This window comes from Bubalus kerabau, chromosome 23 (assembly GCF_029407905.1).
Source record: "Bubalus kerabau isolate K-KA32 ecotype Philippines breed swamp buffalo chromosome 23, PCC_UOA_SB_1v2, whole genome shotgun sequence".
Taxonomy (NCBI): Eukaryota; Metazoa; Chordata; class Mammalia; order Artiodactyla; family Bovidae; genus Bubalus; species Bubalus kerabau.
In genome coordinates this window covers 1,269,857-1,292,526 of record NC_073646.1, presented here as the reverse complement: position 1 = coordinate 1,292,526, position 22,670 = coordinate 1,269,857, and the positions used below count along the sequence as shown (strand labels likewise).

General features: G+C 63.0%; 2 protein-coding genes across 5 annotated transcripts in view; one reads left to right on the top strand and one right to left on the bottom strand.

Annotated features, from left to right (window-relative positions):
- AXIN1 (axin 1) overlaps positions 1–19,091 on the top strand; it is a 38,929-nt gene extending 19,838 nt beyond the window's left edge. Inside the window, exons 3-11 of one of the 4 annotated variants that reach the window (XM_055561558.1) lie at positions 3,539–3,679; positions 5,906–6,002; positions 6,672–6,809; positions 10,246–10,772; positions 11,205–11,375; positions 14,438–14,683; positions 16,013–16,120; positions 17,566–17,733; positions 18,384–19,091. In XM_055561558.1, coding sequence (XP_055417533.1) covers positions 3,539–3,679; positions 5,906–6,002; positions 6,672–6,809; positions 10,246–10,772; positions 11,205–11,375; positions 14,438–14,683; positions 16,013–16,120; positions 17,566–17,733; positions 18,384–18,510 — 1,723 coding nt within the window. In that variant the 3' untranslated portion in view covers positions 18,511–19,091. Of the gene's footprint in view, positions 1–3,538; positions 3,680–5,905; positions 6,003–6,671; positions 6,810–10,242; positions 10,773–11,204; positions 11,376–14,437; positions 14,684–16,012; positions 16,121–17,565; positions 17,734–18,383 lie in introns of all 4 variants that reach the window. The other 3 variants (XM_055561557.1, XM_055561560.1, XM_055561559.1) reach the window with 3 other exon arrangements.
- A 334-nt stretch (positions 19,092–19,425) lies between these two features.
- Positions 19,426–22,475, bottom strand: PDIA2 (protein disulfide isomerase family A member 2). Its single transcript, XM_055562703.1, has 11 exons — positions 22,250–22,475; positions 21,464–21,670; positions 21,251–21,384; positions 21,040–21,177; positions 20,850–20,966; positions 20,647–20,772; positions 20,381–20,578; positions 20,180–20,300; positions 19,922–20,103; positions 19,698–19,808; positions 19,426–19,575 (listed from the first exon to the last, which is right to left on the bottom strand). Exons 1-11 carry the CDS (start codon positions 22,473–22,475, stop codon positions 19,501–19,503), a joined length of 1,635 nt encoding a protein of 544 aa, XP_055418678.1. The 3' UTR covers positions 19,426–19,500.
- Positions 22,476–22,670: the final 195 nt, after the last annotated feature.

Sequence of the window (22,670 nt, the reverse complement as noted above, 5' to 3'; positions counted from 1 at the left end):
GGGCTTGGGGGCACAGAGCTCTCCTGAGACCCAGCTCTTGAGTCCTTTGGCTTTTACCATGGGGGGAAATTGCTGGATCCTACAGCAACTCTGTTTTAAGTTTTAGAAGCTACCGGACTGTGTCCCACCGAGTCTGTGCTGTTTACACCCCCGTCAAAAGCTTACGAAGTTCCACAGAAACCGAAAGGATTACCAAGCAGTGAAAGTGAATTTCAGCCCACTGAAATTACCCTTCAGGAATAAAGGGGAAATCAAGAGAGTTTCAGACCGGCAAACTCGGAGGAAGTGTCAGCTGCAGTGCTTGTACTCATGGACGTACTGAAGGGTGTTCTTCAGGCCTAGAAAATGCTCTCAGGGCAGGAGGGACAGGGGAGGGCGTGGTGACTCCAGGCTGCTGTTGGAGGATAAAGCAAGACTGGTGATGTCTCCTGGGGTTAAGATACCACATGGATCCAAAACCCAAAAGCCAACAGCACATGAGTGTGTGGGAGGCGGGTGGAGTTAATTCTGTTTTTTTTTTCTTTAATGCTGCTCCGTGTGGCACGTGGGCTGTTAGTTCCTCAACCTGGGGTCGAACGTGCAACCCCTGTAGTGGAAGTGCAGAGTCTTACCTGCTGGACTGCCAGGGAACTCCCGAGTGGAGTTACCTCTGACCATGTGTTGCCTGGAAACAGGTAGGATGCAGTTAATTGGACCTTGATGCCTCAAGGGTACCTGTTGTAATCCCTGAAGGAACCATTGAAAGAACAGTGAAAGAGCTACTTTATTAGAGGGAGGAGACAGAAAATAGAAAGTATTCCAAAAGAAGGCAAGGAGGAACAAAGGAGAATAGAACAGCCGTGACCGACAGCAAGCAGTGAGCCGGTGGATCCACTCTGTAGCCACACTGAACGCAGCAGGACCGGAGAAGCGATTAAAAGGAAGAACGGTCAGACCAGATCGTGGGAAGGCAGCTGCTCAGGAAGGAGACAGAAGCAAAGGACGCGGGAAGTGTTCGAGTGAAAGCATGGAGGGTGGAGTCCTGCCCTCAGCCCCAGAGGCCGAGTGGTCCTGCAGGTTCTGTCGTGAGGTCTGGAAGCTACAGAGAGGCCGGAGGTCTCGCTAGATCCTGCGTCTGAGTTCCGGTTCCAGGCGTCCTGTGGGGAGCAGCTGGTGGCCCCCGAGTGACGTTTCGCAGAGCTTCCTGTGTCACGGCAGCCTGCGGCACCGGTCCCGAGGGCTGGCCTCACTGCCGGCCCCTCCTCCTCTTTCTCCCCACGCACTTTCTTCCCCATGTGTCTGGACGTGGAGCTGTGTCCGTGCTGGGGTTTGCTCAGCACTGGACGCTGGGGAAAGAACCCACGTTTTCCCTGCTTGTCACCTCAAAGCTGGGTTTCCTGGGCCCCGTCGGAGGAGGGCGCAGGCAGCCTGCGCAGGCGTTGGGGTCGCGGGCTCAATCCTGCCCTCTCGGGAAAGGTGAGGGTCCGGGGCTTGCGGGTGCTGGCCCCGAGGTAGGGGGACACGGAGGGGCGACTCCGCTGTCCGTGGTCTGAATTCCAGCGCAGTGGCTGTGTTGGTGACCGCATTGATGGTTTGTGTTTAAACAGCCAGAGGAATAGCAGTGTCATTTAGGGAGAGCGTGGTGCTGCAGATGTGGGCTCTGCGTCAGCGCGCATGTGGGCCCAGGGCGGCCCCCGTCCCTTCCCCGGAGCCTCTGGGTCCTGTGCCCACCCTCATTTGGCGGGAACCTGGCTGCTGTGGGGGCTCAGGAGGACCGTGATGTGGGGTAATGAGCCCGGGTCCTGCTGGAGGGCAAGTCGTGAGCACTGTCGCTGTCCTGGAGGTGCCGCGGCCACTCTGCTTGTGTGCGTGGCCCCGGGGAGGTGGGCTGCTCGCTGGGGTCTCTCCAGCGATACTGCCTGGCCCGGCCCAGCTCACGCGTCCTGTGTGACTGGCGAGCTGAGGTGGCAAGGCGTGGGCTGGCCTTTCCCCAAGCGTCCACGGCTCACACCAGGGCGTCCCCCTGGGCCCCGTGGATGCAGAAGCACTCTGCTCCCTTCTCTGCAGCGAGCACATGGGTCCCCGGAGCCAGTGCGGCTGCCGTTCACGAGCGCCCTGACCAGGAGGAGGCTGCAGTCAGAGCCCTCAGAGGCCTCCTCGTCACGTCCCCCCTTCACACGACCCTTGGGGACTGACCACCGCTGCTTCCAGGGGGCTCAGGGAAGAGCAGGTGGTGCGGGGAGCCGCAGCTGCGAGGGACTGGCGGGGCCTTCGCAGGATGAGCAGAACAGAGACTCCAGAAAGGGGGGCGTGTGTGGGGTCAGGTGTGCAGGGATTCAGGACACGGTGGTGGTGTGGTGCTCAGTGCTCGTGGCTGGATCTCCATTTTGATGCAGAGGAGTAAGTGGATTTTACATGCACATATTTCAGGGAGAGATCTTAAAAAATATTGAAGTATTTGGAGAAAAACTGAGGGATATATTTATGATTGTCAAATGAGGAAAATTGGCCTATGTAAGATACAAAAAAAAAATCTGTAAGGAGAAAGATTGGTAAGTCTGATTTCACAGAAGTAAACTTTTCTAATACCCAAATCGACATAAACAAAGTTAAGAAGTGACATTTAGGGAGGAAGTATTTTCACGTATGTAACCAGAGGTTAATAGTGAGAATATTTAAGTGAAAGTCACTCAGTTGTGTCTGACTCTTTGCGACCCCATGGACTGTCCATGGAATTCTCCAGGCCAGAATACTGGAGTGGGCAGCCTTTCTCTTCTCCTGGGGATCTTCCCAACCCAGGGATCGAATGCAGGTCTCCTGCATTGCAGGCAGATGTTTTACCAGCTGAGCCACAAGGGAAGTTCAAGAATACTTAAAGACATCTGTAAATCACTAAGAAACTCATAAACCGCCCAACAGAAAATAGAAAGTATGAACAGGTCATTTAAAGAGGAAAGAATTAACTTAAGTGACATCTCAATGCTCCCCCTGCTGACCATCTACCAGGGAAATGCAAACTGTTAATATCAATTTCTGGCTAGTTCGGTGACCTGTGGTGGCGCGTCCCGCCCAGGGGGTGCGGGATGGGCACTGCTGTCCCGGAGGGCAGCATGGCAGCTGCTCTCACATCCACAGCCCTTGTGCTCGCCCCCGCTCGTCCGCGCTGTGCCAGTGCTCAGGCTTGTGCCCCAGAGGCCTGGCCGGGGCCCTCGCGGACGGCTGTGGCATAGGGCGGGCAGGGGGGCGCGCTCTATGGGTCAGTGAGTCTGCGGCAGCGCGCTGTAGGGGCGGGGGTGCGGAGCTGGCGCCGTTTCTAGTTACTGGCAGAGAGCACGTGTGTGCTCACGGGCACGGCTGCCCAACTGCACAGGGGAGGCGTGGGGTGCCCGTCTCGCCGGAAGCACGGGGGTGGGGGCAGGGCTGACCCGAGGCTTTTTCTGCCCTGTCTCTTCTGAATGCTTTGGGTCTGTTCCACGTGCTGGTGTTGCAGGTGATCCTGAAGAGGATCAGTGCGCGGGGACGTGGCCTGGCGGCTGCTAACATATGTCCTTATTGGCAGGTGTGGATCGTGGCGGGAGCCCGTCAACCCCTACTACGTCAACTCTGGTTACGCCCTCGCCCCCGCCACCAGCGCCAATGACAGCGAGCAGCAGAGCCTGTCCAGCGACGCTGACAGCCTGTCCCTCACCGACAGCAGCGTGTAAGTGCCCGCCGCCCCCTCCCCAGCACCGCGGGGGCTGTTCCTGGAGACCCTCCTGCAGACCAGAGCCTCGGTTGCTTCCCTCCAGGCGAGACTGCCAGAGCTGCCTGGTGGCACCCAGCCCTGGTCTCAGTGGTGCTGGTGTGTGCGGTGCATCCAGGGTGGCCACCCCAAGGCGTCTGCTCTGTGCTCGCCCCGCTGTGATCTGGAAGCTGTCTCACCCGATTGGCAGGGCCTGTTGTCCCCTCGGTGTGGCTCTGTGCTGGCCGGCTGGCCAGGGCCACAGGAGCCTCTGCACCCTCAAGGGTGGCGTGAACCCCTGTCCAGGGATGCCTCCCCTGGGGAAAGTGCTCGTTTCTGACACCTTTCTCTCTGGTTTGCCAGTGACTTCGGGGACCTTGGCGCAGGTCAGGGTGTGATGGTGTCACACCTGCCCATGTCACACCAGGGTATGGCCTGTCTGCCTGCTGGGGTCACATGGGGCCCAACTCCACTGCCCACGCGCGTCAGGCTTGCCTGCGTTCAGTCACACACTGTTTGCTGTCTCTCTGCCCCGACAGGGAGGTTCTGGCTTGGAGCCGGCAGGTGTGTGGGCATCTACCCCTGCTACAGCGCGTGGGCTGCCGCCCTGACCCTGTCAGCGGGTTGTGGGGACTGTGTCCCCACCCTGCGTGGTGTCTGGAGGTCAGACAGGCTTCAGTAAGGAGGAAAAGGCCAGCTCGCCTGTCCTTGCAGGTGACTGGGTCCTTCCGTGCTGTGGCCCTGCCTTGTGGGCTGTCCTGTCTACTGGCGCCTCGTACCGCCTGCCCAGGTCTGGCTCTGGTCTGACAGCCCCGTGTCTGGCACATCGGGAGCCCCTTCTTCTCCTGTTGGGGGCCGCGAGATGGGGGCATCATCCCACCAGGTTGAGCCTCTATGGGGCAGTCGGCATTCATCATTACGTTCTTTGTTTTGACTCTTTCATGGAAAATGTTGATGTTTTTAACAACTTACTTGATATTACTGGGGTTTCAGCACTACCTGCCATGAATATAAAATGTCGTGTTAAAGGGTTCCAACGAGCTGTGCCCCTCAGAGCCCCCGGGAGCGGCTGACAGCACGCGTTCTGTTCTCTTCCCCAAAACTCAGTTACTACAATGTCAATTAATCTCTTAATTCTCTCTAAGGGAAGGACATATGTTTGCTAAAGGGAAGATCTAAAACAACAAAAAGAATTTCCCCGATACTCTGTTCATCTTGGTTTACATTGAGACTCAAAAATATAGGAATAGTTAAGAACTTGGAATGTAAAATTGTGGCAGATATTTAAATATACTGAATATATGAGGCAAAAAATAGGATCGTGTGTTTCATCTGAATTATTTCTGTTGGCAACTCAGCATTGCCTCCACTTGGCGAAGGGCTTCGCAGTCCAGTGCCGTTGGGCACAGACTCCACGGACAGCGCCTGGCCTCCCAGGCGTAGACTTTAGGTGCGCGATCAGAGCACGTGAGCCTCATACACGGGGCTCGGGACACCTGAGCCACGTGAGGGCGTCCAGATGCACTGCAGCTCTTGTTCCCTGAGGCCCGGCCCCCTGGACCTCTGCGCCCGCTACACTGTGGCCCCAGCTGGGGTCCTGAAGGCCTGGGGCGCCCAGCACCCCCGCCTCTTTGCCCTGCTCCGAACCAGGGCCGCCCTTCCCTCGCACTGGGCTGAGTGTGCCTAGGCCAGGCTGGGGCACACCGAGTACCGTGTGCCTGGGGTGCCTCTGCTGGCCGAGCAGCGGTCAGTGTGGGCCGTGCGTGGGAAGCAGGTAAGGGGCCAGGGACCACCCGCACTGTGGGTCCCCCCTGCAGGAGACCCGGGAGGCTGGGGGCTGTCAGGGGACCACCCCTCAGGTCCTTGGGAGACGGGTACCAGAGAGCAGGAGGCGAGCAAGTCACATGCTTCTCAGATAAGTGCTTAGTCATTTTAAAGGCAGTATGTGATTTGACTTGTGGTTACATCAATCTTCAGAAGGGTTGTAACTAAAATTCACGTCAAGAGAACAAATTTGAGTATCTGACAGATTATGCTGCTTTACTGTCTTATCCTGGAAGAAAGCAGGATTCAGGAACCCGTCCCGTTCTTTTTAAGAACGTAAAGTCGTCTTCAGCCAGTGCAGCTCAGGAGACAGGCCGCGCGGGCCTGCTCCTGGTGGCCGTGGCTGAGCCCTGCGTGTTCACAGGAGTGTCTCTCTGACAGGGATGGAGTCCCGCCCTACAGGACCCGCAGGCAGCACCGCCGGGAGATGCAGGAGAGCGTCCAGGCCAACGGGCGGGTGCCTCTACCTCACATTCCCGTAAGTGTCCGCCTGCGTGCACCCTGCTCCCACCCGAGGGGCGGTGGCCCGCGGTCCTTTGGAGGGTCCGGGTAACTACGCACAGGGTTTCTCGCTCTGCTTGCAAGTGTTTTGGATTTGAAGCGATTTCAGTTTATAGCTCATACCCGCCCCCAAAGCTGTGTGGCGCGCTGCTGTGAGGCGCGCGTGGAATTGCGTTCTCTGAACATGGCTCCCCCTTCCCTCCCTGGCTCCTCCCTGCACCCGGCTTCTGTGTCACTCGTCCCGGGTGCAGGGCCTGGGCCCCCCTCCAGTGTCGGGCACTGCTGCCCTTTGGGTGCAGGGTGGGCGCTGCAGAGCGCCTGCCCTTCTGGTGCCCGGGCTCAGCCCCGACCTCAGGGGTCTGCACAGCTGGATGCTTCTGCACAGCTGGCTGGTCAGTCACATGAAGCCCTTCTCCAGGGCTGGCTGGCATCCTCGGACGGGCGCCTTGGGCTGTGGGCGCCAGAGTAGCCATCCCCGAGGAGGCGTAGCCCCTGGCCTCCTCAGGGTCTTCACCCATGGTCGTGGGAGGCAGGAGGCAGCTGTGTCTGCTTGTCCCCTGCCGGTCAGCCCGGGACAGGGAGGAGAGTGCAGACCGTGCCCTGCTCACCACGGTGTATCAGGGCTCACTGTGACATTTCCTCACAGCGCACGTACCGAATGCCAAAGGAAGTCCGTGTGGAGCCCCAGAAGTTCGCGGCGGAGCTCATCCACCGCCTGGAGGCCGTGCAGCGGACGCGGGAGGCCGAGGAGGAGCTGGAGGAGCGGCTGAAGCGTGTCCGCATGGTGAGTGGCTGCCGTGGCGCGGGCCACAGCGGGCCCCTGAGGCGTCGGCCTTCTCCGTGCAGTGGAGGGCATCTCCCCGCCAGCCGGACAGGTCAGGGCTGGAGGCCTGCGTCTTGCTCTGTGCCCTCCCTGCTGCGTGGAGCCCGGATGGCCTCCCTCGGGCAGGGCAGCCTGAGGCTCTGACCAGTCACCTCTGCGTGCAGAGTGGCTTTGCGGTTGGGACACAGCTCTGTCTCGTTTCCTGGCCAGTAGCCTTTCTGATAGAACTCCAGGAGCTGAGAGTCTCAGCACACCCGATCTATTTGCTCTAACTCTTTGCCTGTAGGGGCCTGCATGCCTGTCTTTTTTGCCTGCAGTGGCGCTCTCCCATCCTGGCTGCTGCACACGTGCGTCTTTCTACACACGAGGGGCCCCTGGGCAGAGGTGCTGTGACAGGCCTGCCCCCCGTCGCCCTCATGTGCCCCGCCCCCCGGACCTGTGGGCCTCGAGGCCTCTGGCACACAGGCCTTCTCTCAGGGCGGGAGTTCATTCTCTTCTCAGTATTTTGTTCAATATCTGAAACTCAAAATGTGACTTTCTTGTAGGAATTATTTCTCTACCGATCACCTGATCTTCCTGTTTAAACTGCAGAACCTGAGCCCTCCCCAGACCCTGTCAGAACCTGAGGGGGGCCCTGCTGTTTCGGGTTCCACGTTCTCCAGGGGTGCCGCATGTACCACCACTGGGGGCAGTGCCGTCAGGGCGGGTGAGGGGCCTGGCAGGTGGGCAGCTGCCTGGCCCTGACACAGGCCAGGCTCCCCTGCCTTCCCTACACGTAGTCAGCAGGCAGATCTCATCACGGGGCAGACCGTGGACCTCTGGAGGTACCGGAGACAGCCCTGAGCATGAGGTGGTCACAGGCCGTGGTGTGCCATGAGGGGCCTCGCGGGACCGTGCCCTGCTCCCCCTCCGCCATGTGGCGATGGCGCGGCCTCCTGGCAGGGCAGGTGCAGCCTGAGGCCCTTGGCCCATTACTACTCAGGAGGGCATGACCAGCGGGCAGGGTTAGGGGCACGCTAGTCGTCAGAGCTGAGGGTTTCTGCCTCCTGGGAGCTGCCTAAAGGGAACAAATGCAGACCAGACTCATGCGTGTGCCAGTGCGTTGGCGGAACTCAGCCCAGGTCGCGTGTGTGAGGAGGCCGTGTGCCCTGGCATCGTCTCCACCACTGCCTCTCTGTGAGGCTGTCCTGAGTGTGTTGCCATCAACAGTGCTTAAAACAGGCTCAGGAGGCAAGCTGTAATGTTTCGTGAAAGAAGTTTCAGAAACCTGCAGACTGGCAGGTTTCAGTGCAGACCTGGGCTTTCGCGATGCGCTGCCGTGCTTCCGGCCTTGGCTCAGGCTGTGTGCGTGTGGTCCTGGCTGGTGGCTTCGGGAGGAGGGGCGCACTCAGGTGGCCCAGCCTTCTGATGGCGTCTGAGGCTCTCCCACCGCGTCCCTGGCAGGTGCTGGACGGCTGTGCCTGCAGCCCACGAGCTCTCAGGGGCCTGTACCCGGCAGTGTTCTCTGACGTGACTGAACGTGTCCCAGCAAACGTCTGGTGTCAGTTACTCAGGGCCTCAGGCTCAGGAGGGCTGCCCCGCATAGTCCTCGGGTCCCGGCTCCCAGCCTCGGGGGTGTAGCCGGCCGGCTCCCAGGGGCGTCCCTCCGCCCCAGGGGTGGCTCACTGCCCAGCAGTGGCCGTGTGGTCTTGAGTCTGTTACCGGGTGTGATTTTGTAAGCTGTGTGAACCATGGTATAAACAAGAATCCTTTTTTACGAGTAATAGCTCAGACATTTTTGGGGCCATGCCTTGCGGCTTGTGGGATCTTAGTTCCTGACCAGGGATCTAACCTGGAATCCTGCAGTGAAAGCACCAAGTCCTAACCGCTGGACTGCGGGGAATTCCCACTGCAGATTTTTAAGCAATGAATTATTTTCAGTTGAGCAGGGTGTTCTGGCAGTGTGCGGGCTTTCTCTAGTTGTGGTAAGCAGGAGCTACTCTTTGTTGCAGTGCGTGGGCTTCCCGCTGCAGCGGTTTCTCTTGTTGGGGAGCACCCGTCCTAGGGCATGTGGACCTTACTAATTGTGGCTCGTGGAGCCAGTACTTGGAGCACACAGGCTTAGTTGCTCCATGGCATGTGGAATCTTCCTGGGCCAGAGATCGAACCCGTGTGCCCCGGATTGGCAGGTGAATTCTTACCCACGGGAATACCTGGGAAGTCCTACAAATTTTTTAATAATTAAAGTTTACTGTAAAGCTTGGAAAATCAGAACAGAAGAAAATGAAAACTAGTGCTGAAGGGTTACGTAAATCTGTAGTATTTTGAAACCCTAAAATTGAATTTCTGTGCATGCAGAGCTATTAGGAATAGCTGGTCTCAGATCCCTGGGTGTTTGGAGGTTTCTTTTTATAGTCTGCTGCCCTGGGAGGGGGTGACTGGCATCAATACTGGGTGCCCCTTAGTGCGGGTCTCCCGAGTCCCCACCCCCTGATAACCACGGAGCACCAGGGTCGGGGTGGGGACAGGGTGAGTGCAGGAACCCAGGGTCCAGGTAGCGATAGGGGGTGCAGAGCCCAGAGTCCGGGGCGCTCTAGGATGGCTCCCAGCTCGCCCACAGGGCTGCGTGTCCCCCCGTCTGCCCCGTCTCCCAGCCTGTCCTCTTGGGTGCCGTTTCTGAGTCGTGCTGCCCACAGCTGGCGGCACGTCTGGCTGACCGCAGGCACTTCCGCAGTGGTGTGGAGTCCTGTGGGGACTCCTGGGGGCTTGTTCATGTAGCACAGGGTGGCTCAGTCATCCAGTCTCTCAGCGTCTGCTCAGGGCAACTCAATAAGACGAGACAGTGAATGTCAATTGTGTGTTTCAGTATTGAAGTGATTGAATGTGTACGTTTACAGGTCTGCTTACAGCAACTCTCAGAGTCAAAGGAAGTTCTACTAGTTTGATGTGATAATTTATTAACACTTGTAGCAAGATAAGGAAAAACCAGGAGCTCTTCTGTATAAGGGCAGTGTTTCCTGGGAAAATATGATGGAAAATACGGCAGTAAAATTGAGGAATAGGAAAACAGTTGAAAAAAATAAACATTTTCATCGAGAAGCTTAACGTGGAAGCAGTGCCAGGTGTCCTGGTGGTCTGTGCGGCCCTGGTGCTGTGCCCTCCTCTGCGTGGCGTGTGGCCCTGTCCCCGCACCAGGGAGGGGAGCCCAGGCCAGCCCCCATCCGCTTCGTCCTCCCAGAGCCCGGCCACACTGGCGCGGGGCTCGGGGCCACTCTGGATCGGGCGGCCCCTCCTGCACTTCGCTGGCCTGGCCTTGTCCCCAGCTCAGGGCTCGGGCCTTTGTGCTTTGTGTCCCCAAGCACGGGGTCTCCACGGTACAGCCAGTGCCGAGAGGTGCCATGCTGTCTTGTCCCAGCAGGAGGAGGAAGGCGAGGACAGCGACATGCCCTCTGGCCCCCAGGGCGCCAGCCATAAGCTGCCCTCGGCCCCGGCCTGGCACCACTTCCCCTCCCGCTACGCGGACGTGGGCTGCACAGGGCTGCGGGACGCGCACGAGGAGAACCCCGAGAGCATCCTGGACGAGCACGTGCAGCGAGTGATGAGGACGCCTGGCTGCCAGTCGCCAGGGCCCGGTCACCGCTCCCCGGACAGCGCGCACGTGCCCAAGATTGGGGTGCTGGGGGGTGCCATGCCCGGGCATGGAAAGCATGCGCCCAAGTTGGGGGCAAAGCTGGACCCGGCTGGGCTGCACCTCCACAGACACGGCCACCACCACGGCCACCACGGCGCAGCCCGGCCCAAGGAGCCGGCTGAGGCTGAGGCCGCCCGCCGGGTCCCAGGCAGCTTTGCCTGGGGCCCAGAGCTGCACGGTCACACAGCCAAGCCCCGCAGCCACGTGGAGAGCACGGGCGCCCCCCCTACCACTGGCGACAGCCTGGCCTACAGGTGAGTGTGAGCGGCGATCCCCCGCCCTGGCCCACGTCAGTGCAGGTGGTGTGCCCCGGAGAAGGGTCCTTCGTGCCACCCTCGGGCCAGAGTTTCCCTGAGGAGTCCCTAAGCCAGGGCCAGAGTGGGTTGGCAGGAGTGCGCGCCTGGGTGCACAGCCACGAGGCTCCAGCCCTGAAGCACCGTTGGGTTGGATGGGCCCGTTTCGGGGGTGGTGTCTGGGTGAGGACAGGTGGCTGGGCCCGAGCTGCCTGGACGCCTTCTGTCCACAGAGTCGGCCCGAAACAGCCCGACCGCGCCTGCAGAAGTGTGGCCAAGGCCCCACGTGCAGGCAGGGCCCTTGCAGGCTGTCATCCCCAGCCCTGTGGGTCCCAGCCAGCCATCCAGCTTGGGCTGGCTGAAGTAGCAAGTGACCAGGCCTTGCTCTTGCAGCGGGAAGGCAGGCACGACCTCCAAGAGAAACTCCAAGAAGGCGGAGTTGGGGAAGAGCAGCAGCACAGAGGCGCCAGGCCCGTCTGAGGATGCGGAGAAGAACCAGAAGATCATGCAGTGGATCATCGAGGGCGAGAAGGAGATCAGTCGGCACCGGAAGGCGGGTCACGGGTGAGGGCTCCCGGCTGAGTCACCACCCCCCCGGCTCTGAGTTCCCCCACCCCGGCTCTGAGTCCCCCTACCCCAGTTCTGAGTCCTCTCCTCCCCCTGGCTCTGAGTCCTCCCCTCGCCCTAGCTCTGAGTCCTCCCCATCCCTGCCTCTGAGTCCTCCCGGCTCTGAGTCCCCAACTCCCAGCTCTGAGTCACCCCCCCCGGCTCTGAGTCCCCCAACCCCCGGCTCTGAGTCCCCCCACCCCAGTTCTGAGTCCTCCCCTCCCCCTGGCTCTGAGTCCTCCCCTCGCCCCAGCTCTGAGTCCTCCCCATCCCCACCTCTGAGTCCTCCCTGCTCCCGGCTCCGAGTCCCCAACCCCCAGCTCTGAGTCACCCCCCCACCCCGGCTCTGAGTCCCCCCACCCCAGTTCTGAGTCCTCCCCTCCCCCCGGCTCTGAGTCCTCACCTTGCCCCAGCTCTGAGTCCTCCCCATCCCCACCTCTGAGTCCTCCCTGCTCCCAGCTCCGAGTCCCCAACCCCCAGCTCTGAGTCCTCCCCACCCCCAGCTCTGAGTCCCCCCCAACCCCCAACCCTTGGCTCTGAGTCCCCCCACCCCTGGCTCTGAATCCCCCTCCCCCCGGTTCTGAGTACCCCCCACCCCTGGCTCTGAGTCCCCCCCACCCCGGCTCTCAGTCCTCCCCTACCCTGGCTCTGAGTTCCCCACCCCTGGCTCTGAATCCCCCTCCCCCTGGCTCTGAGTCCCCCCACCCCTGGCTCTGAGTCCCCCCACCCCCAGCTCTGAGTCCCCCCCACCCCCAGCTCTCAGTCCTCCCCTGCCCTGGCTCTGAGTCCCCCCACCCCCCAGCTCTGAGTCCCCCCACCCCTGGCTCTGAGTCCCCCCACCCCCGGCTCTCAGTCCTCCCCTGCCCTGGCTCTGAGTCCCCCACCCCCCAGCTCTGTGTCCCCCCTGCCCCAGCTCTGAGTCCTCCCCTCCCCCCAGCTCTGAGTCCTCTTCCCCCTGGCTTTGAGTCCTCCCACCCCAAGCTGAGTCTGCCCCTGGCTCTTTCCCTCCCCACCAGCTCTGAGTCCCCCCACCCCCAGCTCTCAGTCCTCCCCTGCCCTGGCTCTGAGTCCCCCCACCCCCAGCTCTGAGTCCCCCCACCCCCAGCTCTCAGTCCTCCCCTGCCCTGGCTCTGAGTCCCCCCACCCCCAGCTCTCAGTCCCCCCACCCCCAGCTCTCAGTCCTCCCCTGCCCTGGCTCTGAGTCCCCCACCCTCAGCTCTGTGTCCCCCCTGCCCCAGCTCTGAGTCCTCCCCTCCCCCCAGCTCTGAGTCCTCTTTCCCCTGGCTCTGAGTCCTCCCACCCCCAGCTGAGTCTGCCCCTGGCTCTTTCTCTCCCCACCAGCTCTGAGTCCCCCCACCCCCGCCTCTGAGTCCCCCCACCCCCGCCTCTGAGTCCCCCCACCCCCGCCTCTGAGTCCCCCCACCCCGGCCTCTGAGTCCCCCCACCCCCGCCTCTGAGTCCCCCCACCCCCGCCTCTGAGTCCCCCACCCCCGCCTCTGAGTTCCCCCACCCCCACCTCTGAGTCCCCCCACCCCCGCCTCTGAGTCCCCCACCCCCGCCTCTGAGTCCCCCACCCCCGCCTCTGAGTCCCTGCCAGCTCTGGAGCCTGCTGTCAGCGCCAGGCGGCAGTCTCTGCAGGCCATGTGCCTGTTCGACCAGGGCCAGCCCATGGCAGCGTGAGGTCAACCCTTCCCTGTGTGGGCCCTATGACGGGGTGGGCATTGGTGACAACGTCAGTGTCCCGGGCAGGAGTGCCCAGTGGTGGGGTCAGCTGCTGCAGCCCCACTGGGCAGGATCCTACAGCCCTGTGGCCGCCCCTCCAGGAGGAGCCTCTGGATCTGGCCTCCTTGACCCCAACTGCCAGAGAACACGCCTCTGCTCCGGCTCCCCTGGCTCCATGTCGGTTTCAGCATCACCCGTCCTGTTCGTGGTGGGGGTGGGGTGGGCAGGGGCCTGGGTTTTGGGGCCGGCCAGCTGTGGACTTGCCTGGTCCTGAGTTCTTGGGTCCAGACCCTTTGTACTCACAAAACCTGTCCCGGTGGCTAGCTCCTTGGCCGTTGCACCACCCCAGCTGGAGGGTTTACGTGGGAAGACGAGTCCAGAAGCAGTGTCCTGGGTGCGCTGTGGGCTCCATCAGGCAGGCCTTTCTGGGGTCTGTGGGCCTGGAGGCAGGGCACAGAGCAGGAATTGAGGAGTCGGGGGCCTCGTGGGTCCTTCTAGGAGGAGTCCACCTCCCCATGGGGCAGGTCACATCATACAGGCGCTGAATCAGCCCTCTCCCCCAGGGTGCCATTCCTGGGATTCCCTCATTTTGCTCCTGGGGACATGCCCCCTTTCTGAGGCCTCTAGTCCAGCTGAGAGAGGCAGTGTTTTCACTTGAATTCCATGCAGTGGTTGAGTGATGGCAGGTCACACAGATGTAGAAGGTTCTCGGTGTCTGATGGCAGGGAAGGTGGCATCACGTGGAGGAAAGTCAGGAAAAAGCACGTGATCAGAATTATGCCAACCATGGCAGGTGTTTTCAGTGGGGAAGGAAATAACGCTGAATGTACTGAGTGACTATCGCTAAGTCATATATATTTTTTCTTAGAATTTCCTGAACGTTTCAAGTGTTTCACAAAGAGCACTTATTTATTTATATTTTTAAAGGAATGATAAAGGTTAAGCTTTTGTTTGTTTGGCTGCCCTGGGTCTTGGTTGGGGCATGTGAGAGCAAGTTCTCTGACTAGGGATCAGACCCAGGCCCCCTGCATTGGGGGCTGGGAGTCTCAGCCATCCGACCTCCAGGGAAGTCCCAAGAACACTTATTCTAATATCAAAATACTTTTCAAAAACAAAAAAACCTTTATGTAAAAGAAGTCTTCGTGGGGAAACATTAAGAAAATGTCCACATAGGGTATGAGTTGTATTTCAGAAAGTGATGAGCACAGTGCAGAGCAGGTCTCCAGAAAGGCCGTGCGTCAGGGGTGGGGGTTGTGCAGAGCCTGGGCGCAGCTCACCTGCTTCTGTTGCCCCCGAAGGTCGTCCGGGGCTAAGAAGCAGCAGGCCCACGAGAGCTCCAGGCCCCTGTCCATTGAGCGCCCCGGGGCCGTGCACCCCTGGGTCAGTGCCCAGCTCCGGAGTTCGGTGCAGCCTTCGCATCTCTTCATTCAAGACCCCACAATGCCACCCAACCCTGCCCCCAACCCCCTGACGCAGCTGGAGGAGGCACGCCGGCGCCTGGAGGAGGAGGAGAAGAGGGCCAGCAAGGCACCCTCGAAGCAGAGGTGCGTGGTCCTCACAGCATCCATCCGGGGCGGGAGCCCTTCTGCGCCTCGGCTGGCCTGCGGCTGCGCTCCGGGTGCCAGCTGAGGCCCACCGCATCCGCGAAGGGGCCTGAATTGTTCCCAGCCACGCAGGGGACCCCTGGTGTCTCACTCTCGGTGCTGAGAGCCCAGCCCTACGGCCCTCCTCACGGTGCCCTGCGTGGCTGTCAGGGCCGGTGCAGCCCTTCGTGGGGCAGGTCATCCCTCCACGCTGGACCCTGGCAGTGGGGCCTTTGCAGTCACTTTCCCGGGTGGTCTGGGCTCTGAGGGCCTGGAGACGGGAGTGTGGTCGCCGGATGGTGACACTGTCCTGGGTGTTACTGGTCCCCGTGTCCGATCTTCAGTCAGCTGGGCTCCTGGGGCCGGGCCTCGCTGCAGAGTCCGTGCTGCTCTGGGGAAGCCGGCGCCCGGGTGCAGACCCGCCCCAGCCCACCGCCCCGCGGGAGGCCCATGCGTGTCCCCGGTCACTGAAGGTGACCCCATTTACAGCAGCCGTGTCACGCGCTGAGGTCTTGCTGGTCCGCGTGGCCCGGGGTGAGGGCAGTACCTGAGGCCCGGTGGGCCAGCCCGTGAGCTGGAGGGTGGAGGGCAGCAGTGGGGCTGCCCGGGAGGGTACTGGGGCGAGCGGGCCCGTCCTGCTGCGCCTGCCCTGCAGGGCTCCCTGCTTGTGGTCTTGCGTCCTTGGTCTGCTCTTTGCGCCAGCGCCCACGGGCCCTGCCCAGTGGCAGGTCCTGTCTGGCTGTGACACAGCTGAGCCACAGGGGCGGCTTGGGCGCTCCACACTGGTCGGTCCAGAACATGTGCGCCTTTTGTAGACAGCAAAGACCCCAGAGCAGAGGTCCGCTGGATCCTCCTCTTGGGGTGACCCCACCCAGGGCGGTCAAAATAGAAGTCACGTCAGGGCCACAGAGCGTCGCACCCGAGGTGGATGGCCCTGGGACAGGAGCGGTGGGCGGTGAGCTCTCTTCAGCTGGCAGCGACTGAGCTGCAGGGCCAGGTCGGGGCCTGCTCCCCTCCAGAGGCGAAGGCTCCTCTGAGTGCATGGAGCGGCAGGCGCCTGTGGGTTTCAGGAGCCCGAGGTCTGCCTGATGAAGACCTAGTGGGCGGAAGCGCTGGCGTCCCGCCTGCTGTGACGGAGCCCTGACCTCCAGCTCCACAACCACGAGGGCCTGCTGTCCTGCCGTCCTGCCGGCCCCGTGCAGGCGCCTCCTCTTTGCTGTGGAGCGTGGCTGAGCTGAGCGCTGCTGGAGGCCCGGCCCGGGCGGCGGCTCACTGCGCGTTGTTCCCTAGGTATGTGCAGGAGGTCATCCAGCGGGGGCGCTGCTGCGTCAGGCCAGCGTGCACGCCCGTGCTGAGCGCCGTGCCGGCGGTGTCCGACCTGGAGCTCTCCGAGACAGAGTACGTGCGCCCCCCTGGGTCCTCCCAGTGCCGGCCGGCCCGCGACGGGAGCTCAGGCGCCGCGCCTGAAGAGCTGGGGCTGCTCGTGTGTCAGTGAGAGGAGCCCTGTCCGTTCACGTGGGCACAGCGAGCGACGGGCCCGAGAGGGGCCTGCGCGTCCCGCACGAGGCCTCACGCCCCGCATGAGGCCTTGGCCCTCGCTGCAGTGACCTGCCTGGTGTGATGGGCTCGGGGCTGCGGCCCTGACTCCCTTGGGCACTGCTGACCAAAGCACAGGCCCCGGGCACTGTGTGCACAGCGAGCCAGCTCTGATCTTGCGTGCAGTGTGGGAACGCGTGGTCCACGCCTGTGCACACGGGCCGGGCTGGACGTCCAGGGCCTGAGGGCCATATGTGGACAGCGCGGGCCACCCTGTCCCTGAGCAGAAGGAGGGGCTCCCACTCAGCCTTTGCCGGCCGACCCCCCAGTTCTTCGTCATGCGCGGCCGAGGGCCCTGCTCTGAGCCTCCCCGTTGCTACTCTTTCTGGGGGGTGCTCTTGTGTAGAGAATGGAGCCCCTGGGAACCCCAGGCGGCTCCTGGGATGGGCCAGGCCTGAGGTCACAGGACCGAAGGAAGGGAAGCAGACGTCAGGAGCCTGGCTCAAGCTGGGGGTGGCCACTCAGCTGAGGTGACCACCTGCTGCGTGACCAGGAGCACCAGTGTGGGGGCTGCCCACGGAGAGGAGAGCCCGCTATGACTCAGGGCTTTCCTGACACAACGCTGGCCGCCTATCTGGCCAGGGCCAAGGGCTGCTCCTGGGCCCACTGGGCAGCCGGGGTGGTCACTGGACGGGACTCAGGAGGGCACAGGTGCCACCCGTCGAGAGGAGGCCTCTCGCTGCCCATGCAGGAGGCACTGTGGGCCTCGGTCCTTTCTGGAGAAGGGGCCGGCTGCCGCCTCTGGTCTTGTGAGCAGCTCTCTGCTGTGAGGCGGGTCCATTTCCGGGTCCAGCAGTTCTGCTGTCTAGTCCCTGGCCTTGGGGTGTTTCTGAAGGTGGCTTTACAGGGACATGGGCCAAGCCACCCAGCCTGCTATCTCACAGCCAGGAGCCGGCTGTCTTGAGCTGCCTGGCAGAGGCACCCACCGTGGGGTCCTCCTGAGAAGCCTGCTAGCCCATTTCATGTGGTCTGGGTGGTGGGTCCGCCCCCCAGGCCAGCCAGGCCACAGTGAGACCAGGGCTTTGAAGCAGATGGCGGCAGCGGCGGACAGCTAGCTGTCTGTGTCTGCATCTCGGTCCGGGCTGGCACAGCGTGGAAGTGTGGCTGGGCAGGGTGGGCAGCGGGGCCTGTGGACGCACGGCGTTTCCAAATGAGGTGCAGCCCACCCTGCAGGCTCTGCCCCGGCATTTTCTGGGGCATCTGGTAGGGCCCCAGCCCCAGCGGTCACAATGCTTCTTGGCCCTCAGGACGAAATCACAGAGGAAGGCGGGAGGTGGGAGTACCCAGCCATGCGACAGCATCGTCGTGGCCTACTACTTCTGCGGAGAGCCTATCCCCTACCGGACACTGGTGCGGGGCCGCGCGGTCACCCTGGGCCAGTTCAAGGAGCTGCTGACCAAGAAGGGCAACTACAGGTGAGAGGCTGGGGGGCTCACAGCACAGAGCCGTGTGCTCCCCTCCCGTTGAGTCCCAGCCCCGTCTGCCTGGCCGTGGGCTGCTGGCGCGTACCCTGCGACAGGTGAGGCATGTGTGGCCTTGGCTCAGGGCCCAGGTCCTGCAGGCTGACCAGGGCACCCATGCTGGTGTGGCCCGAGCCGGCCTTGTGTTGGCTTCCTGACCAGGCGTTTTTTATGGGACCGCGGAAGCCAGGGCCCTACTGCAGGTCCGCCCTGGAGGCCCCTAGGGGCACTGCAGAACACGCTAGGGCCGGTGGGGTCTGGTCTGGGGCCAGCCCACAGAGGGTCTGCCTGAGTGCTTTCCTCTGTTCACCGAGTGGCGGAGAAACCCCGCTGGGGGCTGTTGCCGCTGGAGAGGCCTGGGCTGCAGGGCTGAGTGCATGCAGTAGCCAGTGGAGGGAATGGGGACCCTGAGCCCACCCACCCCTCTCTGCAGAGGCCGGGGCAGGGACCCGCATGTGGTCGCTGCACGTGTCTGGCACCGGCGCTCAGGCACCAGGGCCAGCTCGCGGGCCTGCAGGAGGTGCTGGGGGGCGGCCACCCGGCTGCCTGGCCCCACCGCCCTCCTTCCTGGCCCCGCCACCCTCAGTGCCTCCTCCCGACCACAGGTTCTACTTCAAGAAAGTGAGCGACGAGTTCGAGTGCGGCGTGGTGTTCGAAGAGGTGCGTGAGGACACGGCTGTGCTGCCCGTCTTCGAGGAGAAGATCATCGGCAAGGTGGAGAAGGTGGACTGACCGGCGGCCTGGCCGCTGCACCCCCCGGGCTCCACGAGGGCCCGTGCCAGGCCGCCTGCTCTCGGAAGTGCAGTGGGTGCAGCTGCTGGCAGGGTGGTGTGCTTGTCCAGGCAGCCCGCCCGGTCCCTCTGTGTCCAGGAGGGCGGGAGTCTGCTGCGGCGCCTCCTCCCAGAGATGTGCACTAGCCCGCACCCGTGGGGAGCCCGCCATGGGGCCACCTGGAGACCCTGCCCAGTGACCCCGTGCTGCTAAGCGGACGCCCCTGGCGCTTGCCTGCCGTGGCCTGCCCCAGAGCCAGGGTGCAGGGGCTCCGGGGCCTCTGTCCATTGTCCATGTCACCGAGTGCCTTCAACCAGCTTGTCTCTGGCCTGCCACTGTGTGGGCCCGGCGCCGAGCACCGAGGCCCGAGCTGGCTCAGCGGGTCCCGGGCTGCCCTCCCCAGGGCCCCTGTAAATATGTACATTTCTCAGGCCCGCACCAGCGGGGGGCTGCCCTGAGCCCGTTTTTCATGCGCTGACTTGTACAATTATCTTTTCAAAGGTACTTGGATAATAATGAAATAAAACCATTTTTGAACCTTCCCTGGCTGTGGACTGCAACTGTCCAACATGGTTGCCGGGCTCCCGGCATACGTGCCCTGCCTCCCAGGCAGCATTCAAGGTCGGGCCGAGCCTCATGGGGCATGGGGTGGCAGGGCACAGAGCCACGCTGGCAGCTTGGGGGAGAGGGCAGGGCCAACACAGCAGCAGTGCTGTGGGCCTCCTTTCTGCCCCGGTGAGGCTGCAGACCCAGGCTGGACCTAGGTGCCCATCAGGAGGGCTGGGCCCCACCCAGGATGTAGAGGCCCCAGGGGCTGAAATCCAGCCCAAACCAAGACCAGAAGCTGCCCTTCTTAGGAACCACACACAGTCCAGGACCAGAGCTCTTTATTCACACGGCTGCTCTCACAGGCCCGGACACAGCTCCCGGGTGGGTGCTGACGGCGGGCAGCTACAGCTCGTCCCTGGGCTCCGTGGTGTTTCCTGGCTTCTCGTCCTTGGGTTCCATGGTGTTTCCTGGCTTTTCCTGGCAAGGGTCACAGAGACCCAGCTGGATGCCACACCCTCTGCCCAGCCCTGCCCATGCCCACCCACAGCTACTCTCGAGAGGACTGGCCCGAGGCCTGGAGCCTGGGGATAGACACCCACCGGGAAGGCAGCTCCAGGCACCTCTGCAGGCTCCTCTGCAGGCAGCTCGCCCCCACTGTCCAGAAATTTGGAGAAGGTCTCCAGGTCCCTAGCGCCTTTGTAGTCAATCACCTGAGGAGGGACATGGTCTGGGGACCCCGCCTCCTGGACCCAAGGCTGACTCTCCAAGGCCATGCCCACCTCCAGCCGAGGGTGGAAGCACCCAGACCTAGCCCAGGCCGTACCTTCCGACCGGGCCCTGCTGGGAAGTACTTGAGGGTGGGGAAGCCGTGCACAGGGAAGGCCTCCAGCTCGTTGGCTGTGGCGTCCAACTCGGCGATGACGATGTCCTCGTGGTCCCTGTACTTCTCGGCCAGCTCCTCCCAGGCTGGGGCCATCTCCTTGCAGTGGGCACACCACGGGGCGTCTAGGATGGGACACGTCAGCATAGCCGGCAGGTCCCCCGCCACCCTCTGCCCGCCGCCCGCCACAGCCACACTCACAGAACTTGATGAACACGTTCTTGGTCTCATCAAAAGCCACCTGCTCAAAATTCTTGCCCACGAGGGTTTTGACTGGCCGTTGGTCCCAGTCTGGGGGGACCTCCTGGCTCAAGCGATAGGGCTAGGGGAACAGGGCCGGGGGTTTCACCAGGGGTCTCCCGCTAGCTGCTGCTCCCACCCCATGGGCAACCCACCGCTGACCTTGACCCCTCCACCCAGGACCGCGCGGCAGAAGTCTGCAATGGTGGCAGCGGTGACCGGCGCCCCATGCTCCGGCGCGTACTTCTTGGTGGTCTCGATGTTGATGAAGCGCAGGGTGGGGGCCTCCTGGGCCTTGAGGCCAAAGTACTGGAGCACGTGGTCATTGTCGGCACCCACGTCCACCACCACGAACAGCACCTGCCAGCAGGGAGTCCGCGTGGGCTCCCCGCAGCCCCACCACCCCAGCCCCTAGGCCCAGCCAGTACCTGCCCCCGGAAGGGGGGAGCCGCCTCCCGGAAGCCTGCCAGCAGCTCCCGGTGGGCGTCCAGCGTCTGGTTGACGAACAGCAGCAGGTGGTTAAGGATCTTGGCCTCAAAGATCCTAGAGGACGTCTGCAGGGGCAGGTGGAGCTCGTGGAGGCCCCCGCGGCCGCCACCCACCGCCTGCACCTGCCCGGCAGCCCACTCACCTCGCTGCTGTACTCTGTGACCAGGTGCATGCTGTGGGTGAGCAGGAAGCGAGACAGGTCCCCCTGGTCCAGGCCCAGCTCCTTGTCCACCGGGAAGTCCGCCCGCCCTTCGTCATACTGGACGACGCCGGGCGGGTCAGCGGGAGCCGACGCCCCCACCCCGGCTCCTCCCTGAGCCCGCCTGACCCACCTTCTTAAAGAGGACCACCGTGTCCTTGGTGAGGCCGAACTTCTGAAAGAGCTGTGGCCGGTCGGTGAGGCCAAAGGTCATGTCCAGGGCATCCTGGGCCAGGCCCAGGAAGGTAGCCACGTCCCTGTCCTGCAGGTCCTGAGGGGCCCGGGCCTGTGAGGCCGCCGGGCCCACACCCTGCTCCCAGGCCCAGCCCCGGCCCGCAGCGCACCTGGAAGAAGCCGACGACTACCACGTCCCGGGCGTCCGTGAGTGCGCGAACGTCCTCCTCGTCCTCAAGCCGCCTGGCGCTGGGCCCCACCCGCCGCCGCAGCCACTCGGCGATGCCCTCGGCCTCCCGGGGGCCTGCGGAGACTCCCCTCAGCTGAGGCCCAGCCTCTGCCGCCCGCCCGCCCCCTCGCCCACCCCCTCGCCCGCCCCGTACCAGTGTACTCCTCTGGGTGTGTGCGGTTCCCCTCTCGGAAGAACTTGAGCGTGGGGTATTCTGTCACTGCAAACTCCTCGGCCAGCTCTGGCTCCGCGGGCCCATCCACCTTGGCCAGCGTGACTCTGGCCGACTCTGCTGCCAGCAGGGCGGCTGCCTTGCTGTACTCAGGGGCCAGGGCCCTGCAGTGCCCACACCACGGGGCATCTGGAGGACAGACCCATGAGTGCCCCAAGCCTTCACCACCCCCGCCACAGCCCCTGCTCCAGCCTGGCCAGAGCCGGCCAACCTCGGGGCCAGCTCCACGCTTGAGATCCGGCCTGGAGCAACACGTCCAGTCTACACCCTCCTCGTCAGGGGCCCACCTGAGCCTCGGCCAGAGTCCGAGCACCGGAGGCCAGGCTCCTTGAGGGCCCCCGCGTGGGACTGCAGTGGCCAGCACTGTCCCTAGAGTGGGTTTGGGACGGATCTTCTGTGGCCACCCCTGAGGCCAGCTCCCGCCATCTGCCTGTGGAGGCCTGCTGGCTGGGAGTGGCTCCTGCCTGTGAATGGGCTGTACAACCCCAGACTGATGCGTGTAAGCCTGAGTGCTGGCTGGCCCTTCACGGAAGAGCCTGGGGGACACTGACTGGTTCCCCGCTGCACCTGTGCCTCCCCACCGTGAGGCTGGACCCCAGGCCCAGCTCTGCCCCAGGGCTCTGATGGAGCCCCAGGAGCACAGCGAAGGAGGAGCAGAGCACCCAGGCAGCCCCTGAGGGTCCCCAGCCACGCTGGCCCGGCACTCACAGAATTCCACCAGCAGGGCTGGGTGCTCCTGCAAGGCCTGGCCCAGGGTCTGCCGGCTCAGCACCAAGACCCCATCCTCCTCCGGGGGCTCCTCCTCCGGGGGCTTCTCCTCAGGGGGCTTCTCCCCTGGGGGCTCCTCCAAGGGACCCCCAGGCCCCAGCCCCTGTCCGCACAGGCCTGAGGCCCCGAGTAGCAGCACCAGCACCAGCAGGAACTGGCCATCCATGGCGGTGCGGGGGCCCCTGGGGCGGGGGCAGATAAGGGGGCGGGGGGCCAAGCAGCGGCCGCCACGTGGCACCCAGGCCTGGTCGCAGGAGAGATAAGGCCAGGAGCCCCCCCCCTCCCGCCCAGGGAGGGGAGGCAGACAGGCAACACCAAGGGCACCGAGGCAGAGCGACGTTTAATAGGGCTGTTCAGGGCA

Coding starts and splice junctions, on each gene's coding strand:
- PDIA2 (XM_055562703.1), bottom strand. CDS start 22,475: ATGGATGGCCAGTTCCTGCTGGTGCTGGTGCTGCTACTCGGGGCCTCA. Junction 20,967..21,039: donor CGGTGGTCCTCTTTAAGAAG/GTGGGTCAGGCG, acceptor GGCGTCGTCCAG/TATGACGAAGGGCGGGCGGA. Junction 19,809..19,921: donor CAGCAGGGCCCGGTCGGAAG/GTACGGCCTGGG, acceptor GTCCCTCCTCAG/GTGATTGACTACAAAGGCGC.